The sequence below is a fragment of the Leuresthes tenuis genome, unplaced genomic scaffold (genome assembly GCF_036924035.1).
Source record: "Leuresthes tenuis unplaced genomic scaffold, fLeuTen1.0.hap1 SCAF_11, whole genome shotgun sequence".
In the NCBI taxonomy this organism is placed as follows: Eukaryota; Metazoa; Chordata; class Actinopteri; order Atheriniformes; family Atherinopsidae; genus Leuresthes; species Leuresthes tenuis.
The window spans coordinates 16,189,886-16,214,283 of NW_027325365.1; the positions used below are offsets into that span (position 1 = coordinate 16,189,886).

The 24,398-nt window shown below is 38.8% G+C and overlaps 4 protein-coding genes across 12 annotated transcripts in view; all 4 read right to left on the reverse strand.

Annotated features, from left to right (window-relative positions):
- LOC140318090 (protocadherin alpha-C2-like) overlaps nt 1–24,398 on the reverse strand; it is a 166,090-nt gene that overhangs the window by 82,365 nt on the left and 59,327 nt on the right. The gene's annotated exons all lie outside the window — the stretch shown is intronic.
- Nucleotides 350–2,867, reverse strand: LOC140318554 (protocadherin alpha-3-like). The gene has a single exon (XM_072396374.1). The coding sequence runs from the start codon at nt 2,774–2,776 to the stop codon at nt 350–352; it is 2,427 nt and encodes an 808-aa protein (XP_072252475.1). The 5' UTR covers nt 2,777–2,867.
- Nucleotides 2,882–6,304, reverse strand: LOC140318555 (protocadherin alpha-3-like). Its single transcript, XM_072396375.1, has 2 exons — nt 3,839–6,304; nt 2,882–2,920 (listed from the first exon to the last, which is right to left on the reverse strand). The coding sequence occupies exons 1-2, from the start codon at nt 6,218–6,220 to the stop codon at nt 2,882–2,884; spliced, it is 2,421 nt and encodes an 806-aa protein (XP_072252476.1). The 5' UTR covers nt 6,221–6,304.
- Nucleotides 6,724–9,419, reverse strand: LOC140318556 (protocadherin alpha-3-like). Its single transcript, XM_072396376.1, has 2 exons — nt 6,929–9,419; nt 6,724–6,756 (listed from the first exon to the last, which is right to left on the reverse strand). Exons 1-2 carry the CDS (start codon nt 9,308–9,310, stop codon nt 6,724–6,726), a joined length of 2,415 nt encoding a protein of 804 aa, XP_072252477.1. The 5' UTR covers nt 9,311–9,419.

Below are 24,398 nucleotides of genomic sequence, written 5' to 3' on the forward strand. Positions count from 1 at the left end.
ACCTGAATTTTTTTTCCAATGGATACAGAAACTTTATATGTAGTTAATTTGCTGATATATATATTTGAAATATGCAAATACAGAACGAATCTTGTCATAAGTCAGCAAAAGAATGGAATTCCCTTATCACCATTACAAATACCGTATATTAGAAGTAGAATCAATCATTTTCATGTAATCAATCACTTAATCAGTGATGGGGTTCTGCACCACTGATGGTTTCTCATATAGTACTAAGTAAGAAAACGTCATGAAGTTAATGACCGGTAATCCACATTATTTATGAAAGGCTGACACCAAAATGATCAAGTGATTGCAAATAATTCACATTAAATTTATATTGTGTTATTTAGGTAATAGCATTCTTCAAATCATGAAGCCAATATAACCTTACCTTTTCTTTGTTGGGTAAAGTCTGAGTTCTGGTAAAAGTGTCTCCTCCGTTAATACTGATCAGTTCTCCATCTACAGGTGGAAACGGTGCGGGGAAAACCACTACGTCACTCTTCAGTGTGTCTGAGCTGAAACACACGTCATACTGCTGAGTAGCTTTAGAGTAAGACCAGCTCCCGTCAGGGTGGGTGGTGATCATTGGGGCGCTGTACCTACTGAAACTGCCGTCTGTCCTGTGGCATCTGACAGCTATTAAACTGATGAGACTCAGCAGAAAAATCACTGACACCGACACAATGGCGATCAGCAGATACAGGTTCAGATCAGAGAAGCTGTCCTCCATTATAGGAACATGTCTGAACTGAGTCTGGATGTCAGCTGTGCTTTCAACCACCACCACATCAATAGACACAGTAGCTGACAGAGAAGGTTCTCCGTTATCAGAAACCAGCACCACCACGGGGTGAGTTTTCAGGTCATTGTCGCTCATTCTCCTCTTAGTCCTGATTTCCCCGGTGCTGGTTCCGATCCTGAACAGGTTGTTTCCTTTGGGCTCGGAGAGGTGATAAGAAAGCAGCGCATTATATCCAGAGTCTACGTCCACAGCCCTGACCTTTGCCACAAAGTATCCCGCTTCAGCAGAGTAGGGGATGCTCTCACTGTTAACGGAACCGTGTTCAGAATAAGGAGCTAGAATAGTGGGACTGTTGTCATTCTCATCCAGAATAAAAACGTTGACGGTGACGTTGCTGCTAAGCGGAGGAACACCAGAGTCTGTGGCCTGAACTTTAAACTGAAACGTTTTTAACTCCTCGTAGTTAAAAGACTGCAGACTGACTATATCTCCAGTCTCTGAGTTGATGTTTACCATTGTAGACGACTGTAGTGTATCACTGTTACTTTTTAAAAATGAATAGCTCACTTGACTATTTCTATCGATATCTACATCAACTGCGGACACGCTTTTTATAACTTCTCCCACCGGACTGTTTTCTTTTACATAAACATTAAGTAGTTGCTCGGTGAAGCACGGCGGGTTGTCATTGACATCAGAAACTTGAATATTAACTATGCTAGTGCTGAAAAGAGCAGGAGTCCCCTCATCGGTTGCTACTATAGTAATGTTATACGCATTCATATTCTCTCTGTCAAGCGGACCGTTAACTACTAATGAATAATAATTCTTATAATTAGTGTCCAGTTTAAAGGGGGTCTCATTTACAATGACAACTTTTATTGCCCCGTTTTCCCCATTATCTTTATCAAGTGCAGAGACAAGAGCAACGGCTGTACCTGCTTGTGCATCCTCTTTCACTGTTGTTAACAGTGACGTTACAGTAATCTCAGGAGCGTTGTCATTCAGGTCCATTACCTCTACCAGCACTTTACAGTGAGCAGACATTGGAGGCTGGCCTTTGTCACTTGCCTGTGCATGAATCTCAAAAGCAGGATTTTCTTCATAGTCTATCACACCTTTGGTCAAAATTGCACCTGTTTTAGATTCAATTTGAAAATGATCTAAAACATGATCCTGACCTTTCTTTCTCAGTGAATATTCTATATCACTGTTTAAATCAACGTCTGCGTCTGTTGCATTCAGAGTGATAATAGTAGACCCTGTTGGCAAGTTTTCAGGGATCTGGATTTTGTACAAGGATCTACTGAAAACAGGATGGTTGTCATTGGTATCCAGAACGTTAATAATTATTTGTGAGGTCCCTGACTTTGTTGGGTTTCCTCCGTCTACTGCACTCAGTGTGAGTTTTATAACAGAGTCTTGCTCTCGGTCTAATGCCTTTTGCAGCACTAGATCGGCAGACACACTGTCTCCCCCTTTGTGAATTTCTAATGAAAAGTGATCGTTGTTGCTTAGCTTGTATGTATTAACACCGTTCTTTCCAACATCCAAATCTGATGCTTCTATCAATCCAAATTTGACTCCCGGTAAAGTATTTTCAGGGACATCAATTGACTGCAATTGTTCGGAGAACATAGGTGTATTGTCATTTATATCTTTTATTGTTATCTCCAAACGGTAAAGCTTCAGAGGGTCGTTGATCACGGCCTCTATACTTACAGAGCATTTTGTAGCCTTCGCACAAAGCTCTTCCCTATCTATTCTTTCATTAACGTAAAGAAACCCCGTTTTTAGATTAACGTCAAAATATTTCCTTTTTGATCCACTAACAATCTTGAACTCGCGGGACTCTAAATCTTGGACATTGATATTTAAATCCTTGGCGATATTTCCAACCGAAGTCCCTGGATTTACCTCCTCCGTGACGGCGTACGAGAGCTGTCCAGACACCGTTCCCAAACCGTAAATCAGCAGCATGACCACAATACAAGTCCAAATTGGGCTCCTTCTTCTTGCGATATACATTATTATATCCAACCCAAGAGTGCATAAATCCTAGACCGGTTTCAACATGGAGATAATAATAAATATATGAAACAGCCGACATCCACTGCTCTCATTTAATAGGGACTATGAATGCTCGTTTTCTCTCCAGTCCTCGGTCTCCGTCTAACAAAGCACAGAAAAAATAACCATCCTCTGTTTTGGGAGGAGTCTTGTGCTGTGTAAAAGATGCCATGGTCTTTGGTGTCACCGTGTGGTAATGTTAAACAGATGCAATTCACATTTGGATTTGAAAAACAACTAAACAGAAATGATACTGCCTTGATAATTGTGTTTTATCTAAGTTAAAAAATGAACGACATTAATCACAATCCTACTTTTTTCCCGAGTGTCTCACTCTATTAACTTTTACTTTATCTTACTGTATCTAATTTTATCTTATTCTTTTTAAACTTTTCACAGTGAAACTTTACTTGCCGAATTACTGCAAAGCAACACAAACCAATAACATGACTTAGACAAGAGCCAGTATTTAGCACCACCCCTCATTCCCTGACTCCACCCAGTGAATAAATAAACAGATAAATAAACAAATACAGCTGAAATAGTCCATGGAACGTAAATATTAATTTGACCTACTTTCCTCTATCTTCGAAAGATTAAAAGGGCCAATTATGAAATAAGCTATTGTAAAACCCTCCCCTATATGCAGTTAAACCAACATTATTGAACAGTTAATAAATGTAACCGTGCCAGACAAAAATAAACCCGCGTTTCCTACCAGACAGCACATCAAATACTAAAGCCCTTATTTTCAGCACCATGGACAACGGTATATACTTTCCAGCTGAGTTTCAGATGCCAAGCAATTTCAAATTGTGGGATTATTCTGGCTAATGTGCAGGTTTATCCTCTATTCTAATACTATTCTAGAGGTGTAAAACATATATCTGTGCAATGTGTTATGTTGTTGAATTGAAATTACACTTACTATACAATGAAAATATATACTGATGGACATCTCTCGGTTATCGAAAATGAAATTACATAATTGTGAGGCATTTGATACTCTAGGTTTCTTACCTTTTCTTTGTTGGGTAAAGTCTGAGTTCTGGTAAAAGTGTCTCCTCCGTTAATACTGATCAGTTCTCCATCTACAGGTGGAAACGGTGCGGGGAAAACCACTACGTCACTCTTCAGTGTGTCTGAGCTGAAGCACACGTCATACTGCTGAGTAGCTTTAGAATAAGACCAGCTCCCGTCAGGATGGGTGGTGATCATTGGAGCGCTGTACCTGCTGAAACTGCCATCTGTCCTGTGACATCTGACAGCTATTAAACTGATGAGACTCAGCAGAAAGATCACTGACACCGACACGATGGCGATCAGCAGATATAGGTTCAGATCAGAGAAGCTGTCCTCCTTTATAGGAACATGTCTGAACTGAGTCTGGATGTCAGCTGTGCTTTCAACCACCACCACATCCACAGACACAGTAGCTGACAGAGAAGGTTCTCCGTTATCAGAAACCAGCACCACCAAGGGGTGAGTTTTCAGGTCATTGTCGCTCATTCTCCTCTTAGTCCTGATTTCCCCGGTGCTGGTTCCGATCCTGAACAGGTTGTTTCCTTTGGGCTCGGAGAGGTGATAAGAAAGCAGCGCATTATATCCAGAGTCTACGTCCACAGCCCTGACCTTTGCCACAAAGTATCCCGCTTCAGCAGAGTAGGGGATGCTCTCACTGTTAACGGAACCGTGCTCAGAATAAGGAGCTAGAATCGTGGGACTGTTGTCATTCTCATCCAGAATAAAAACGTTGACGGTGACGTTGCTGCTAAGCGGAGGAACACCAGAGTCTGTGGCCTGAACTTTAAACTGAAACGTTTTTAACTCCTCGTAGTTAAAAGACTGCAGACTGACTATATCTCCAGTCTCTGAGTTGATGTTTACCATTGTAGACGACTGTAGTGTATCACTGTTACTTTTTAAAAATGAATAGCTCACTTGGCTATTTCTATCGATATCTACATCAACTGCGGACACGCTTTTTATAACTTCTCCCACCGGACTGTTTTCTCTTACATAAACATTAAGTAGTTGCTCGGAGAAGCAAGGCGGGTTGTCATTGACATCAGAAACTTGAATATTAACTATGCTAGTGCTGAAAAGAGCAGGAGTCCCCTCATCGGTTGCTACTATAGTAATGTTATACTCATTCATAGTCTCTCTGTCAAGCGGACCGTTAACTACTAATGAATAATAATTCTTATAATTAGTGTCCAGTTTAAAGGGGTTCTCATTTGCGATGACAACTTTTATTGCCCCGTTTTCCCCATTATCTTTATCAAGTACAGAGACAAGAGCAACGGCTGTACCTGCTTGTACATCCTCTTTCACTGTTGTTAGCAGTGACGTTACAGTAATCTCAGGAGCGTTGTCATTTAGGTCCATTACCTCTACCAGCACTTTACAGTGAGCAGACATTGGAGGCTGGCCTTTGTCGCTTGCCTGAGCATGAATCTCAAACGCAGGGTTTTCTTCATAGTCTATCTTGCCTTTGACTGTAATTGCACCCGTTTTATAATCAATTTTAAACAGACTTAAAACGCGATCTTGCCCTTTACTCCTTAATGAGTATTCTATTTCAGCATTAATGCCGTCATCTACGTCTGTTGCATTTAGAACTATAACTGTGTTACCTACAGCAATGTTTTCAGATATGCGTTTCTTATATAATGAACTACTGAATACCGGGGCATTGTCATTATTGTCTAAAACATTGATAACAATCTGTGATGTCCCTGATTTGGATGGGTTTCCACCATCAACGGCAGTGACCGTAAGTTTTATGATCGCTTGTTTTTCTCTGTCTAAAGCTTTCTGGAGCACAAGTTCAGCCGACACACTGTCTCCCCCTTTGTGGATCTCTAAAGAAAAATAGTCATTTGCACTCAGCCTGTACGTACTGACACCATTCCTCCCAACATCCAGATCCGATGCTCCTACAAATCCAAATTTCCCTCCCGGCATAGTACTTTCTGCGATGTTAATAGACTGCATTTTCTCTGGAAAATGTGGTGCATTATCATTTATATCCACGACATTTATCTCTAAACGATACAGTTTAAGTGGATTGTTTATCACAGCTTCTACATTAACAGTGCATTTTGCAGCATTACCACAGAGCTCCTCTCGGTCGATTCTCTCATTGACATAAAGACTACCCGTTCTCAAATTTATATCAAAGTATTTTCTCTTTGATCCGCTAACAATTTGAAACATACGTGCCTCCAAGTCATTCAGGTTAATATTCAGATCTTTAGCGAGATTTCCAACAGGAGTCCCCAGGTTTACCTCCTCCGATATTGAGTAAGAGAGTTGTCCATATACAAATTCCCAGCAGCATTCCAGAAGAACAATAACGAAATAAATCCCAGAAGGACAGCATATCCTTCGCTTCGACATGTCAGTATCCAATTCTATAACAGATAATGTAAATAATAATCTCCAGTATTCCTCTTGGTATTCTTGGTGAACGGGAAGTAGAAGAATTCAGAACATTTGTTTTTTAAAGGCCAATAGGCAAAATAGAGACTGCACGATTCATCCTCACACTGCGACTCTTTGTAACAAAGCCCTTCCAAACGCCATCCTCTGAGTCTGGGAGGGGCTTCAAGTATCCTACCAAACATCAAAATGTGATGGTCTATAATGTCCCCATGTGGTCATTCGAAATAACTACATTCACCACACACAGTAAATTGTTATACAAGAGATGAAAAATAATCTTATAAAACAACAACAAAGAAGTCCTGTTGTTTTCTCCTATTAGTGCCGTAATTTAATCAGGCTATTCAAAGCTTGAGTCAGGAGTCAGGCGAGAATAAAATTTTGAATGTTAAAAAACAATTACACGCTTTTCCAAATACAAATACAAATACTTAAAACAACTGAACTGATTTACTCGTTCAACCTCCAGACCGCCAAAACACGCCATTGAGCTTATTTCAACACCATGGACAAGGCCAAGTACTCGTTATGTATAATTTCTTAGGCCGTCACACGCTGTCAAATGTACTTATCGAAACTTTTTTTGTTCACTTCACATGTAGGGAGAAATTGAAATCACAATTTTTAAGCAACCTTTTTCCTAAAAAAGTAAAAACAACTTACCTTTTCTTTATTAGGTAAAGTCTGGGTCCTGGTAAAAGTGTCTCCTCCGTTAATACTGATCAGTTCTCCATCTACAGGTGGAAACGGTGCGGGGAAAACCACTACGTCACTCTTCAATGTGTCTGAGCTGAAACACACGTCATACTGCTGAGTAGCTTTAGAATAAGACCAGCTCCCGTCAGGGTGGGTGGTGATCATTGGAGCGCTGTACCTGCTGAAACTGCCGTCTGTCCTGTGGCATCTGACAGCTATTAAACTGATGAGACTCAGCAGAAAAATCACTGACACCGACACGATGGCGATCAGCAGATACAGGTTCAGATCAGAGAAGCTGTCCTCTTTTATAGGAACATGTCTGAACTGAGTCTGGATGTCAGCTGTGCTTTCAACCACCACCACATCAATAGACACAGTAGCTGACAGAGAAGGTTCTCCGTTATCAGAAACCAGCACCACCAAGGGGTGAGTTTTCAGGTCATTGTCGCTCATTCTCCTCTTAGTCCTGATTTCCCCGGTGCTGGTTCCGATCCTGAACAGGTTGTTTCCTTTGGGCTCAGACAGGTGATGAGAAAGCAACGCATTGTATCCAGAGTCTGCGTCCACAGCCCTGATCTTTGCCACAAAGTATCCCGCTTCAGCAGAGTAGGGGATGCTCTCACTGTTAACGGAGCCGTGCTCAGAATAAGGAGCTAGAATCGTGGGACTGTTGTCATTCTCATCCAGAATAAAAACGTTGACGGTGACGTTGCTGCTAAGCGGAGGAACACCAGAGTCTGTGGCCTGAACTTTAAACTGAAACGTTTTCAATTCCTCAAAGTTAAAAGACTGCAGACTGACTATTTCTCCAGTTTGCGAGTTGATGTTCACAAGTGTAGATGACAACAATGTGTTACTTTTACTTTGTAAGAATGAGTAGGTCACTTGGCTATTCTGATCAGTATCGGCATCAGTTGCAGTTACTCGTTTCATCACTGTTCCTTCTGCACTGTTCTCTTTCACGTATACATTTATGGTTGACTCTGGGAACAGCGGTGCGTTATCATTTACATCAGAAACAAGTATAGAAACTACACTTGTGCTGGAGAGAGGCGGGTTTCCTTTATCATTACCAACAATAGTGACGTCGTAGTTTGAAACACTCTCCCTATCTAAGGGCCCGTCAACTAACAAAGAGTAGTAATTTTTGTAGTTTGTTTCAAGCTTGAATGGAACCCCTTTTTGAATTTGGACATTCACGTCCCCGTTTTTTCCACCATCTTTATCGAGGACTGACACAAGAGCAACTACGGTACCTTTAATTGCATCTTCCTTCACTGTGTTATGTAATGACGTTACAGTGACTTCAGGAGCGTTATCATTTAAGTCCCCTACTTCTACCAGAACCTTACAGTGAGCAGACATCGGAGGCTGCCCTTTGTCACTGGCCTCGACACGTATCTCAAAAGCCTTTCTCTCTTCAAAGTCTATATTACCCTTTACTTTAATCACCCCTGTCTGGTGTTCAATTTCAAAGATATCCAGCACATGATCTTGATCTTTGCTTCTCAACGCATAAACAATCTCACTGTTTAGGCCCTCATCTGCATCGGTAGCGTTTACAGCGATTACTGTTGTGCCGAGTGGTGTGTTTTCCGTAATTTTTGTTTTATACAGCGACTCACTAAAGATAGGAATGTTATCGTTAATGTCTAACACATTGATAACGAGCTTGGAGGTGCCTGATTTAGCTGGACTCCCACCATCTACAGCGGTCAGTGTCATGGTTATCACGGGCTGCTTTTCTCTGTCTAATGCTTTTTGCAGCACTAATTCAGCAGACACACTGTCACCTGCTTTGTGCACTGCCAAAGAAAAATGTTCATCCTGGCTTAATTTATAAGTGCTAATACCATTTCTCCCCACATCTGCATCAGTTGCTTCAGATAATGCGAATTTCACTCCTGGTAATGTACTCTCTGCTATGTACAAATTTTGCTCCTTCGTGGAAAACAACGGAGCATTGTCGTTTACATCTAAAATGTCCACGTCAATGCGATAAAGCTTTAAAGGGTTATTTATTACAGCTTCGACGCTGACTGGGCATTTATTTTCCTCAGAGCAAAGCTCCTCTCTGTCTATTCTTTCACTGACATACAGAACACCAGTCTTCAGATTTACCTCGAAGAATTTCTTCTTTGATCCGGAGACAATCTGAAACAAACGGGATTCCAAATCTTGTGTGTTCAGGTTTAGGTCCTTTGCGATATTTCCAACTGGAGTACCTGGGGTTACCTCCTCAGAAATGGAATAGGAGAGCTGCCCAGCCGCTGTTTGCAAGCAACATTCTAGTAGAAAAAGCCACAAATATATCCTGAAAGAGCTCCATCTACAAGCCGAATACATTTCTATCCAATATGAACAAGGAATAGTAATTAGTTTCAAATCTAGATAGACTTTTTAGACAGAATATAAGAAATAAAACTGATTGGGCTTTATGATTGCAATATTCCGTCTTTGCGCCACCATCCTCCATATCATTTAAAACAAAGACTAGGGAGATGATGTTGTTGCCTGAAAACGGGAGGGGCCTCGTCGTATCGAAGATCAGAGCTGTCCATAATGGAGCAACAACGACACTACGTGGAGAAACAGCCAATGTGCAGAGAACAGTGACCATATACTCCCCAGCAGTAATTGAATCACATCAAAAATGTGCTTTTGGAAAGTCAAACACAAACTAGAGACCTGGTGGACCTTCTTTTTAAAAATCATGGACAGCGCACAGCAGTGTGTATCATGATGTATGCTGACTCCTTTATTATCATACTGAACAACGGCGCACAAACAACTTCTTTCTCTACTTCTTTCCACAATTCTAACCAACTCCTTGTCTATTCCTTTAGCTGAGATTGTAATTTGAAAGGTTCTGTGGACTGTTCACAAACTATTTACTTTGGTGAAATTAAAATGGTCTTTTGGTTGAGAGAAATTCTAACTTTCTGACATGTCTTTGAGAATATATGCACTGAAACCAATGTGCAGTCCGCACCACCGTTTTCTTTAAAAGATTATTACCCATTCCTTGCCCAAGAAGAATTTCATCCACCATCCATTTTTTATTTTTTGTATGAGATCATCAGGGTCCCAAAATACCAAAATCTGCGTTCTTCCTGCATCACTTCTCCTTCTCTATCTGTTTCTTTTTCCTTTTTGCCTTAGGAGCAAAAATTATAGTACATTTAACCAAGCCTTACTGTTCTACAGCAGTCATGAATATATGAGGTACAAATCCATGGGTTTATTTATTTTTTTTGCTGTTTTTCTTCATGTCCAGACAGACAGCAGTCATGCACTCATAAACGTTCCCTCATTTGTAATCCCAGGATTATGCCCCGGATTCAGAAACTCATGTCCTATTTCCATTCAGAAAAAAAAAACATGATTTAATTTGAAAATAGTAATAATCATCTCACAGCTACAGCCATCTGTAAACTCCCAAATGCAATAACAATAATGTCCTACAATGGATAACCTATGTGCTCAATTTACCTAATGTATGTGATAAAATTGTATATACAGTAAGCATCACAGACTTAAATGCAGATGAAGATTATTTACATACATATGAACACACACACAGACCACCTGATCCATCGTACCTAGACGACGCATTATGAAATTCAGTGATTCATGGATTTGTAGGTCAAAGTCTATACTGCACCAACCTTTCAGGATTTCAGTCTGGATTTTCTTTCTATTAAAAAAAATCAACATGAAAGAGACAGATGCTACAGTTTACTCTGTACTATAAGGAGAATTAGTGTTTAAGAAATATACATCTTACTATATATTTGGCTTTGTGGCCTGCTGACATGTTGTCCTAGCTCATTTTTGTTTTAGGTAAAATGAACAAGACATGCATGTAATGAAACTTTAACAATTCTTAAAAGAAAAATCTTAAACAAAACTGTGTTGTCTACATTTCCAATTAAAAACTTAGAAACAAAAATAATTAACAAATACCCTTTTTATATGCCCATGCAGAAATCAAATGCAGAGTAAAGCACCCCCCCCCACCCCCACCCCCCACCCCCACATACCCCATGTATACACTGATTAAAATAACTTTCCCTGAAGATATGATCATTGAATTTAGTGAATAATTAATATTGAATAAATAATAGTTTAGAAAAATACACAATATGTGCTCCCTGAGCATGGGAAGATGAGCATAGTAAAACTAGTGGTTAAGTACATGTGTGCCTGTCTACTTGCTTCTTTGTCTGCTGTTCACCTTCCACATATAGGTTGAAGGAGAAACTGTAGGAAACGCCATGGGCAGTCTGATCAAAGGGGGAGAAAAAGCAGAGCGTTGTACCAGAAGGGAGGGGGCTGCAGGGGCGGAAGTAGCCGACAGCATGTTTAAGGCGTTTTCACTGCATTATTAAAAGGCTTCCACCATAAATAGAAACATAATTAACCTATGTGCTGCTTCTATCTGATGATTTCTTCATAATCCTTTGCATAGACCAGTCATGTGCATACTGAGTCAGTGTGTGTTTTAAGGGTGTTTATTGAAATTATTGTCCGAGTATGAGTAGACAGGGGGAAGGGTGCTATCTGAACATGCTACAAGGCGATTTCTCCTCTTCTCTATTTCCTCTCTCCTTATGTACTGCTCTCTTGTCACCATAGCAACTCCATTTTTGGCATAGACAAGGATGCATGTGGGCACAAAGACACACTCACCAATGCAAAAGCTTGTGGGTGTAGCTTTCACAACACATGGGAAGTATAAAAAGTGAATTATTAGCTGTTGCATCTATTTCCACTCATTTTCTGCTGCACACTCTGATGATTTTTTTTCCATCTTACTGAATGAATTTGATCACATGTTTGTGACAGGTATAAAACAAACCACAGCAGACACAAACCATACTCTAATGTATATCAATTCAGGCTGTACATGGATGCTGTTGTGCTGCTTGTACACTACTTGTACACTGGTACTGCTCTACTCTACGTTCACTTGGACAGCACTTTAGCAGTAGAGCCTGCTTCTCTCCTCCCCCACAGCCCCTTAGAGAACCTGACCTTTGCATTTTGCCATGCCCAACCCACTGCATCTACTCTGAGCTATGACTGCAGAGACCTCCTCCCCCCACATCCCTATCCCTGCTGTCTGCACATTGCATCCTGCTTCATGTGACGAGACACTGACGTCACTCTGCTGTTTTATATTAATTAGAGCTCATCATGACACAAGAGAGCAATGTACTAATTTTGCATATATTTTACTCTCTACCTTTGCGCTGGTATTTTATTGTGCTTATTGTTCATATTTTATTGCTTGGTCTGACCATAACTCATAAGTCCACATTCTCTGAATATCAGCTGTGACATGGCTTGTCCAGCAGTGGATATTGGTAACAGTGTGAGTTAGACGACAGCTCGAAAGCAGATGCACACTACCAATAGAGATTCGCTTAGTAGAATGAGTAGAGAATAGGAAGTGAAATACTATGTTCATACAACATAAAAAGAAAACTGCAGACGGGCCTAAATTAAGTAAAATAAAAAAAGAATGAAGAGGAAACAAATGAGTCTACAAATGAATCATTTTCACATCTACATTAATAATTCCATTTCATGATCATTCATGATAAACATGAAGAAAAAGAAAGAGAAAATGAGGCAGAAAAAGATGAGTCGCTTCTAGTGTTTTATCCAAATAATACTTAAACATTCATTGCCAAATCTGCATTTGCCTCCTTTGGTTTCTGAAGTAAGTAGGACAGAAGTGGGTCCAAGAAAACATGAGCCAGAACAAGATGAAAACCAGGACACAGTGGATTATGCCCAAACTCACACACATGCACACACCCCAGAGAGGAACACCAATGCAGTGGTGAATAGTGTTCACTCATATGGAAAGTAATGGCACTATGCCTCAAAATCATATAATTAGTTACTCTACTGTAAAACAACAGGCAGGAGCATGCTGTTAATGCAGTGTTGTTGTTCCTGCAAATGTCATGAGCTGTCACTGCTTTATTAAGGGGATAGAAGAGTTGAATACCAATTTTTAATAAGAAAATAATTCTACATTACCAGTATTCCTCAAATATGTTGGTACATTCTAACATACTTTTTTCTTTCTCACCCTTTTTTTCTTTTTTACAATTATATTAGATGTTTTAGCCTCTGTCAATGCACCAACACCAGCCACTGCCCCTAATGAGAATAAGAACATTTGTAAAATAGTGTCTGTGTACAAGTGATTAGTAGAGTACACTGCCTTTTGTTTATAAAACCCAGGAGAGACGGGGTGCTATGTAAGAACTCTCCTGGTGAATTCAATTAGTAGTAAGCATGTGTATGACATACATGGCAGGATCTCAGTGTGGAGATGCAGACCAGACTCATCAGGGTCTGCTTGCCTCACATGTAGTTGTAAGAAAGAGGTGATAGCAAGAAACAAAAGAAGGCAGATGAAAAATAGTGAGTGCATGAATTTAATTCACTCATATCTTATCGTTAGGATTCTATGAAAAATGTAAAACATATAATCCTGACAACGGGTGGCAATAGCAGACAGAGCAGATTTACTTTGCAGCAACAGATTATCAGTAAAAACAGTCAATAAAAAAGGATGTATAATAAGATTTTGTAACGGAAAAAGAAACAAAGATCTGATTGGACAGCTGCAATCTAAAGGACTCTCTGATTGGCTAAATATTGTGCCTAGAGACAAAGGACAGTGTCCATCTGATAGATCTAGTCTTTCACAATGAGCACCCATAATTGATTCACAATTCCCCTCTTGTATCCATGGCGACACATATGCGGCCCCTGTCAATGCCACTCCCTGCTGCTTACACCACCGCACCCAACCACACACATAAGCACTCAGTATTTATGTCAAGGACAGAGCTATTTTTGTCTTCATTACACCTATACAAATGAATGAGAACTCAAAGTACACTTGATACTGACAAAAAATATTGCAAATATATTGATATATTATTATTGTGCACATTCATCCATTTTATTAAAACACTGGATATAACAAACAAACACACTCCCTGTACACACTATCTCCTTTCCCCCTCTTTCTGTCCCTTACTGAAACAGCCTGAAACAAACACTTTTTGGTGGGATTAAGAATAAATCTCGCTTTATAGGGAGGGATGGATAACCTAGATTTGTCAAGCAAACAGTTCAACAGGGCGGAGGGTGTGTATTGTGTTTGGCTTAAATTGGACACAGTGGAAAATGGGACAAGACCAGCTATCTATGAATCAATACTGACAAAGAGGCTCAATAAAAATACTAGGCAATAGATTATCACATATACACTGGCAAAATGCTGGGTAACTGAATATATTGTCACACAAACCGACATAAGAAGCAGCAGGTAATTTACACTTTTTTGCCACAAGGTGGAGCCTTTTAACCCTTTTCTTTGTTCTCAGCTTCCACACATACAGACAGAAGCAGGCGAGGATATGAAAGCTTTATATTAGATTAACACTCTCACACACTTCAGAAATTATATCAGTGTTATAGTTACACAAGCAGCTTTGATGTCTGCTACACATTTCTTTTGCCTGCAGAAATTAAAACTGTCTCAGATGGGAAAGCAGATGTACTGTTGCTGTACTGAATCTAACAATACCTGCACATTGCTATCCAGTTAATACACATCAAAACAAAGAAGGAAAGTCATGGAGAAAAATCTGTCAGCTGCGACAGAAATATCTTGTAGAATGTTTAGTATTTAATACAGTACTTGCACATACCAGTATTTTACATGTACACAAACAACTTCTTTAATGCATTGCTTATCTTAGCTATAGTGTAACTTTTATATTTTACAATCCTTAGAACATATATACTAGGCTTCTGTAATGTCTCTGGTAATGCAGTTTAGAATATACAGCAGCCAATGCTGGATGTAAAGTGCATTGCAGGTGCAAACCGGCTGTGCTGGGGCATGGCCTATTTCTTAAAACGAATATTAAAAAAAAAAGAATGAATAATAGAAGACAGTTCTGGCCTGCAGAGACTCTCATGTTGGAAGCGGCTGGAATGACTTTGTCAGGTTGTTCTATTTTCTACACTGAAGCAACATCACTATTTATAAAATAATGACTTGCAGACCAATCACTTAAGCTTGGGCTACTGCTTTCCGAGAATAGCACCCACCATCTTCCACACTCGTCTGCATCAAAACTTAAACATATAAATGGGTATCATGTCTAATGAAAGATAAGAAGGAAATAGGTGCAACATTTGTAGGTGTTCCCTCTAATAGACTGGTTAGTGGTTCTCATACTGATAAGAGATGTGTTCATCTTCAGTATTACTGATTTTGAGTCTGCCCCATTTGATACGCCTCACTCTCAAGTCCAGCTATTTACCCTTGAACATACCATTTCAAACTACAGCCTCCCACAGACCATAAAGCTTAATTAACATTCATCTTAATCAGCTTAACTATATAAATGATTTGGTATCGTAAATGGAACGCAGAAAATAACTAATTCAAAGATGCAGTCTTTTAAGCTCATGCAATTTTAACAACACAAATTAAACTGTAACATTGAACACACAAATAACAGAAAAGGTCAAACCAAATACAAAACAAAAAAGGAAAACAATGTGAACAATAACATGCAGCACCAATACAAGGGTGAGTCGCACTCTACCTAACTGTACATGCCTGTAAAAATTTAGCCTCATGGCATCAATCAGATGATTCCACCTAATCGCATTAGAGGAGCAACTCAGTATAATTATCACTTTTAACTGACAGCAGTGAGAGAATAGAGAATACTTGGACAGGAATTCCCTGTTTAACACCTGAAGAAACAGAGGTAATGCATTATAAGTAAAGAGCCACCTATGTGAGGATCTGATACTGTATGTTGATCAGATTTTATCCACTGAGGGGTTTCATTAGGTGCTGGTATTTTCTATTCTACTGGTTGCTGAATGCTGAAAATTTTTCATTGCTTTTTCTCACATTATATCCTTGTTCTATAACATGCACCATCTGCACAACTTGCTGCTGCACAGCTGGCCTACAGGCTGCTGCCTGTGTGACCCTGAGTATGGAAAAAAATGAATGACTAAATGAATGAATCAACATAACTTGTTTTTTCAGTTCAGAGCAGAGGACAATGCAAGGCGAGTTAGAATCAAGCCAAAAAATAGAAATGAACCAAAGGCTTAGGGGGAAATTGGCACAATTATTGCAATGTCTTCATTTACTGTAATCCGTAAACAAGCAGACAAAACTCCTGTTTTTTTTGCTTTCAAACCTATGTCTTAGTTGACTCTGCTCAACACCTGTTAGTCACATTAAGAAGATTTTAATTTTATTATCCATTATAAGATACACAGTTTATATAACCCAGAATCTAATGTGGAGAAATTAGATTTGGTGTACAAATCTGTTCGATGCATCACACAATACTGAATCTCAGTATCTGCTGTTGAATCCTGGTGAACTAAACACTGCGACAGATGACACACTAACAGGGATGCATCAAGATGAGAGCTGTAGGTAATTTGCTGCTGTACATGAGGAAAGGACACACACACACAGAAAAAAGTACACAAGTAAAAAGCATGGAGTTCTAATCATCCTGGTGCATCTGTTAAAGAAAAGAAGTGCAAATAATGTTTTTTACTTTTCAAAGTAAGTAGTTATCAATAAGGTGTTTTGCACAGTTAGCTGTACAATTATGTTTGGTCTCAAAAGTAATAAAACTGTCAAGGTAAAATGCTGTATTTACCCTGAAAACGGAACTAACAGTGATCACGGTCACCATAATTGACTTGTGTACCGTTCGTAAATGCACATTCATACACAAGAAACTGACACACTGACATCAGGACTATGGTATTAGTCACAGAGTTCTATATTTAAATTAGACAGAAACATTTAGTTTATGCAACAATTCATAGTATGTAAGGTGCAAGTTGCATCCCATCACATGGAAACACAAACTGTCTGAGCCTTCAAAAGCTCCAATAAATACATAATTCTAATTCTTTCTATTCTTATGAAAAGGACATTGTGGTCTTTCAGTTAACAAGCAAAAATGATGCTGCGATCAGACAATGATTCTTGTCAGTTTTCAAAGTGAACTGCAGACACATACAAGAACCAGGAAAAAACAAAATTCAGCATTTTATTTTTATGTTGAATATCATAAACATTTCAGTGTGAGAAAATGTTATAATTTTGTAATACAGATACACACATGCATATATACAAAAAAAGGCACCACGACTATTAATATTTAGTGTTTTTAGTGCCAGGTCTGAAGCTGTAAGAAGCCAAACTATGTTTAATTATCCTTCAGAAAGATGCTTTGTCACACTCTGCTCTGGTCTCCACTAATGTTTGAAGGAAAAAAAAAAGTGGAGAGATGAGGCTGTCTCTATGGTCACAACAGACAAGAGAGAGGATAGTATGTGATGGCTTAAAAACAAGAAGGGCAACGCTATGTATTCCAATAATGATTACTAACCAAACCAAAGAGAACAGCAGGCTACAATAAGATAAGCTTAGAGAGAACAAGGAAGAAAGTAAACCAGGCCCAGAAATGTGTGAACTATTTCCTATGAGCTTGCAGTTGTACAAAGCGACAGGAGGGGGCATAATAAAAGAGTATCAGCCACAGGATGTCAGCATGCGTAGGAGGAGGAGGGGGTGAAGAAAATCACAGAAAGCGATTCTTTGTGTAAAGATAAGAAAGAAGAGATATTAAGAATAAGACAAGGATTGGATAACCTAACTTGCAAAGGAAATAAACTGAAATAGGTAGCTGAGAAGCACATAAGGTTGAGAAAAGTGGGATAGTGATAAGGAGAACAAAGGCAGGGGAAAAGAGAGAGACAGTCGGTGGGAGGAGAGAGTGGGATATGAGTCAGGCTCACAGCATTAGCCCTCGTCTTCCACACACATGCCTCTTTGTTTTATTCATACACTGCACATACCAGATAAGATGGCGAGAAGTAGGGGAAAAATGAACCAACAACAATCATCACATACATAAAAACACACATGCACAAATTCATGTGACGACAGAGCATCACTTAAGCTGTGATCTGCTTGATACCATTTAAGAATAATAGCATTAACACAAAAAGGCCACATTCCTGATTCATTTTTAGGACAGACCTAAAAATAAATACAGCAGACCAACTTTGTGAAATGAAAGGCTGTGGGATGAGATGACTCATCCGATGTACAGAGCAGTTCACTGGTTCACATTCTGAAAGATGACCAGAACGAGTCAGATGGAGTTCGGTTCATTTTAAAAATGAGGACAAAATGTCCTGTTTGTAGTTTTAATCGCTGATGATATTATCTTCCTCACCTCATACACATAGCTCCAATCAATGCAATATGATCAAATAGACTACCTAAGAGCCCTGTGTCGTCTTGAGATATTACAGACCATTGAAATATATTTCTGTACAAAAAAAATAGTGTATGATAAAACAACCAGTTTTCTAATAGTTTAATAAAGTTATGTTGTAAACACTCCTTGTAATCCCTGAACTCAGCTAAAATGTGAACAAAGTAAAGAGAAGAAAGACAATAACTGATTAACAAATTCACAATATAGTTTGTTTTATTATGTCTTGTTGCTTTATGACCCCATTCTAAGCTATTCTAAAATGTTGTTTATTGATAGTTATGCATGCTGAGCCTATTATATTCATAAGATATGTACTATGTGACATTTTTAAAGTAAGATATTATTTTGAATAAAATAGATGCATCAATCAATCAATCAATCAATTTTTTATTAATCAAATTCAGGGTTGTTGGGGGTACTGGAGCCTATTCCACATGCCATCGGTTGACAGGCTGAGTCCACCCTGGACGGATCACCAGACCATCACAGGGCCACACAGAGACAAACAAGAAAAACAACCATGGATGCTCACACTCACTGTGTCAATTTAGAATGACCAGTTATAGTATATAGTATATGTGGCATTTGAGGCAATCTACTCCATTCACCCCCACAGTGAACAGTGCAAGGATACAGACATAAGAGTGCAAAACTCTGATCAAAGCAGCGTCTGATGCACAAACAGCCCACTTTGGATTTCCCTCACTTGTTCAGTCATTTTTTAAATCAGACTAACACAACTCCATCCCCCACTGGCCATCATACGCTTGATCCATGATCAAGTGTGCTACTACTCTTTATTTATGGTTAGTTGAAATCAGGTTACAGTTCTGACATAAATGAGTGGAATAATAAAACATACTAAAACAAGAATAACAGATTTTGGTTTCATTATCATAGCAACAAATGAGTTTTATAGCAGCAAAGTATTTAAAAAAATTTTTTGCCTGCATTGAACAGTGAATGGTGAAAAGATAGACAGAAAATCTGGGGAGAGAATGGGATGAGAGTAGGGTACAGTTGGCAACAAAAAATCCTCACATCCACACACAGCAGGAAATAGGATAAAATATCTGTAGTAGAATTGTGGCACTCCTCAATATAAAGCATTAAAAAGTAAAAGTAAATATGACGTTTTGTGGTTTCATTAAATAATTCACCAGCACAAATAAAGTTGCAGTAATCAGCGTTATTATTTAAAAAACCCAAACAACAAATGCATGAGAAAAGACTAGTCTTATTGAGAACAGGGCTAAACAGTTGCTCAAGATGTGTAACGGGAGCAGCAGGCAAGGCAAATAGCCAGAGGAAGGGAAGAGGAACCCTGTAGCTAAAGCCTGGATCCCACTAACAGCCAGCATCTGATCCCATGCACGTATGGTCAGAAATAAACACAACATTCAGTATCAATCAGACAAGTATATGGCATTTGTGGTCATTTACCCTATTTACCCCCACAGTGAACAGTGCAAGGATACTGGCATAAGAGGGCAATCCTCTTATCAAGGCAGCATCTGATGTCCAAACAGCCCACTCTGGATTTCCTTCACTTGTTTAGACATACTTCAAATTAGAGAGCACAACACCATTCCCTACGTCTAGATGCCAAGATCTTGATCTCAGGGTCTAGATTTAGGTAAGCAACAACAACCAGTGGTGGATTCACTAGTTTTGTTCTTAATTTCCGGCTGTCTGGCATGTAGCCACGTGTTGACCCATCAGTCAGTTCAATCCTCCAGGCATGCAGTGATGAGCTGAGCACAGCAGCAGATGTTGTGGCCGTATGGGCATTGATGCTAAACAACAGCTCTGCAGACCTGCATCTGTTCTGATCTCTGTTAATTAAAAAAAAAGAAAAACAAACACTGCTTGAACTTAACAAGGAATCAAGCACAGTTTACTAAGACAGAAAGACAGATATATGCTAGGTATGCATGCTTTGTAGTATGTTATTGTGTGAATATCACTACTGTGACTACTAAAACAAAACAAGTTAACACATCATCCCGATGGAATCCTAAGGTAAGCTCTTATTACACATCATGGATTTTGAATTACTATAATATTACCAGCAAATTCTAGTCTGTTACAACTCAGCAATTTTTCAATGTATAGCACTCATCATCACGGCCATGAGTCAATGAACTGAGAGATAATGAAACTGACAGCTTATATAACTGTATGGTGGAGAGGAGAAAGGATCAGACCTACTCCCACAACACTGGAAATCCAAGACATTAGTGAAATGCAAATTTTTAGAACACTCAAGCTGTTTTGGGGCCTTGTGTGCTGAACAAAGCTGTAGTATATACTCTAATTTGTCTTTATCAACACAAAAACTACCAAGTGTGACCCAAATACTGGAGAGTAGAGAGCAGCTTAGGCCAATTACAAACCTTATATATAGTATGTAATGTATTTTGCCCCATGTACTCGAAGTTTGCAACAGTAACATAAAGTAGTGAAAATGTAACGTTCTTGTCCCATAGCCTTACTATGAAATACACAAATATGTTTTATATACTGTATACATGGAGAGTATGCTGTAAATGTTATTCAATACAGAGAGGGAAACATAATTATTGGATTAAGGCTTTGCATACAAGAATCAGAGTAAATTATTGTACAGTGTGGCTTGATATATATATATGTTCAAATGTTGTCAGGTTAAATTAAAAGTACAGTACCACAAAGAGATGAGAAAACAGCTTATTGATGAAATACCCTATAAGCTGCACTGCAGCAGTGCTTGCTGACATTCACAATAACAACCTCCTGATTCACTAACACCTGAGTGTCTGCAGAGAGGAAATGCTGATACAAACACTTGCTAGGACAGAGACACAGAGAGAGAGTTCATACAATATCAGCCTGGACAACAAACACATTGTAACTGTCGGCAACATATGGACAGGATGCAGTTTACATGAATTGATCCATTTGTTTCACACAATGCCAATGTAATATTCAATACCCAGAGTTAAATATACTTCACTTCACTTCCTCTACAGAGCCACATCAAAGTAACTGCTACAGTGAAAAGTAATTCTCCAGTCAAACTGGTGAATGTGAAGTTGTTGATTTAAGAAAAAGGAAAATCAGCCTAAGTGATGATAACCAGTGAAGAACAAATGACAGGACATTGCTCTTAAAAGAGAAATGCATTTGTAATGTACAATAAATAATAACATTGTGCATTACATGAGTTCTGCCAAAAGTGCAGAAAAAAAGTCTGATCAAACAGTTTATTCCTAAGCTAAGAAGTATTCAGCAGTAGGCCTATCCTGGCATACACTTTATTTTTTGTAAAGTTACAAAGGAGTGAAAAGTTATCAACAAATATTGAATATATAACTTACTATGTAACTTTAAAATCCAGCTTTATCAGTGTTTTAAAGGTACTTGGTTGTGGGATAACAAAGCAGAAATGAACAGAAATGAGTGCCTTACTTCAGTGAGTTAAACAATTTAGGTAAAGTTTATAGGAACTGTAATCTGAAACGGATAGTGGAAAAAAGTCTATAGGCTTACGGAATGACACAGATAGATGGAAATATTTTCTTTTCCTAGAACAGTAAAGCATGCATTTAATGTAGTATTGGTCAAGAAAAAAAATTATACTTGCTATAATTAACTGGAGCATTACACAGGTTATTGCAGATGTTATTAAACAACCAGTGATGAAGATCACTGATGAGTTAAACGTGTTTGTGAGGTTTTCTCAACAAGTCACTTCTCTGTGGTGAAAGATTTATATTGGATGCAAGATGTGTGTTAAGTACGAGGGATGCTGATGGGTACAACTCTCATCCTCATAAAGCTTGTGGTGCATAATGGGTTACTTGCCAGAAAGTTTTATATTGGAAAAAATATTTATGATATTTCTAATTCTTATTTTTTTAGGATACTTAATTTTGGAATTTGGCCGTGATTGTTGGAATTTTTACACAGGAGATGTCTTCATTTGTCTCGGAGATACATCATGTAACCAAACAAGTGTAGTTGTACTCCATTTGCTTGTTCTCCTTCTTTCCTTCTATCCACCTTTCCACTGTGAAAGTGCCTTTCAATAAAGAGGATTAGACATATGTGAGTAAGTGCCATGTGTTGTTGCACGTGTGTCTATGAGCACAAGTGTGCGTGTGATGAGTGAACATGGCTGTTTTCATTGTACAGCTCTGTGTGTAAATTTGATTACCGTCATTGCTGCTGACCTCAATGTGAGTAGCGCCATGCTCAGACAAAGCTGAAGGAATAAGAGAGAAAGTGCCCTACTGACACACAACAGCACATTCTGCATCATCGGCTGCAACCCTACAGGCGTGAGGCACAGAAGCACAGAGCTAAAAAAACATGCGGCAGAATGACAGAGGGAGCCGAAAGCAGGCAGACAGTCAGAAAAGCAAAGAGAAGGGCAGCATATGAAGGAGGAAACGAAACACAGACACATGAAAGTGGGAAAAGGAGGCCAAGAGTAGGATGGGGGAGGGGAAGAGTAAAATCAGTATGGCAGGAAAGGAAACAGAAAAACAGAAAGAAGCTGTAAAAACAGAGGGAGGATGTGCAGCCTACTGCATGGAGCAGAACCGAGCATATAGCTAGAGCAGTGAGTACTGTAATGAATGTCATAGTCCAACATCTTCATCAACATTTGTATCTAACAAAGTAGAGGAAGGATATAAAGTTTGCAGAAATGGATTGTGAAATACAAGGAGACAACACATTTTAGAGATTTATATAAAATGTGTTTAAAGGGGTGAATTGCTTGGATAAAGAAAACAGGTTGGGTAGCAAAGGTAGAAAGAATAAAGCATGATGATTAAGAGTTTATCAGAAACAAAGTTTAAAGCTTATTAATGTGAAGGAGCTTTGACATTAAATAAGGTAAATTCTCTCAAACTCCTCACAGTTATACACAAAGTTTAACGCTTCAGGGATCTTAACTATTAATTGTTCTTGATTTTTATTTAACTTTGCTGTAGTTTTAGTCTTACGGTTGATCTATGAGAGATACTGAGCATTAAAAAAGTTACTTGAGCAAGTTTTAAGAATGACAAACTTATACACCTGTGCTTTCTTAGTCTCTTATCAGCTTAAACTAAAGGCTTGTGACCTGTACGTTCCCAATTTATACGGGGAGAACAATTAGGAGTTTAGTCAGGAATACGCTTGGACCCAAAAGTTGAGATCAGTGCAATGAAGAAAGTGGGGCTGAAAGACAGACGTCTGGCTGATATTCAGAAAAAATTATCTAATCTTAAAATATAAGGAAGAAAAAAAACAGCCATTTCTTTAAATACTGCTACTGTTCATGTTGTTCATAAACCTGAAAAAAGTTCACCACAGACTTGAATGAATTTGACTTCACTCAAGATTTTGACATTTCTATGTTGCAGTAATATTTGAAAATGGCAACTTATATTTAGTTTCCTCCTTTTTTTTAAGTGGCTTTCATTTTCATAAATGTAACACATCCTTCAAATATGTTGACCCGCTTTTTTTTTTACACTGAATAGGATTTATTGAGGTACAGGTTCACACCCACATCCCTCAAAATAAAGATCAGTTGCAAATGGTAGGGCAGCCTTTAAAATATTCTTTAGTGAGTTACGCAGATCAACCCGCATGAATTGTCAATGTACCTGGCTGCAATTCCACTATTCTACCCATCTGATTTATCTTCTTCTAGCAATACAGGCAAACAAACCATGGCAGGAGCATATAAAATGGACTAATAAAATGGCCTAATTCAGACAGAGAAACATGATCAGCTCACAGTTTTCACTGGAAAGAAACAAAGTGATCCACGCAAATCACAATGAATGTTAGTTTCATTACATGCACTCGTTTTTAATTCCATCTTTTCTGGGCATCTGCTGTCCAGGCACAGCTTAACGTCGCTGCGGCACTGCAACACATATGATGCCTCATACAGTTTTCATCTAGTACACACACAAATGCACGTACGTTAAATATTCATGCATGCACACAGAGTCAGTTATTACTATCTATTAGAGAGTGAAATTAGACAATAGAACTGCTGAGAATGT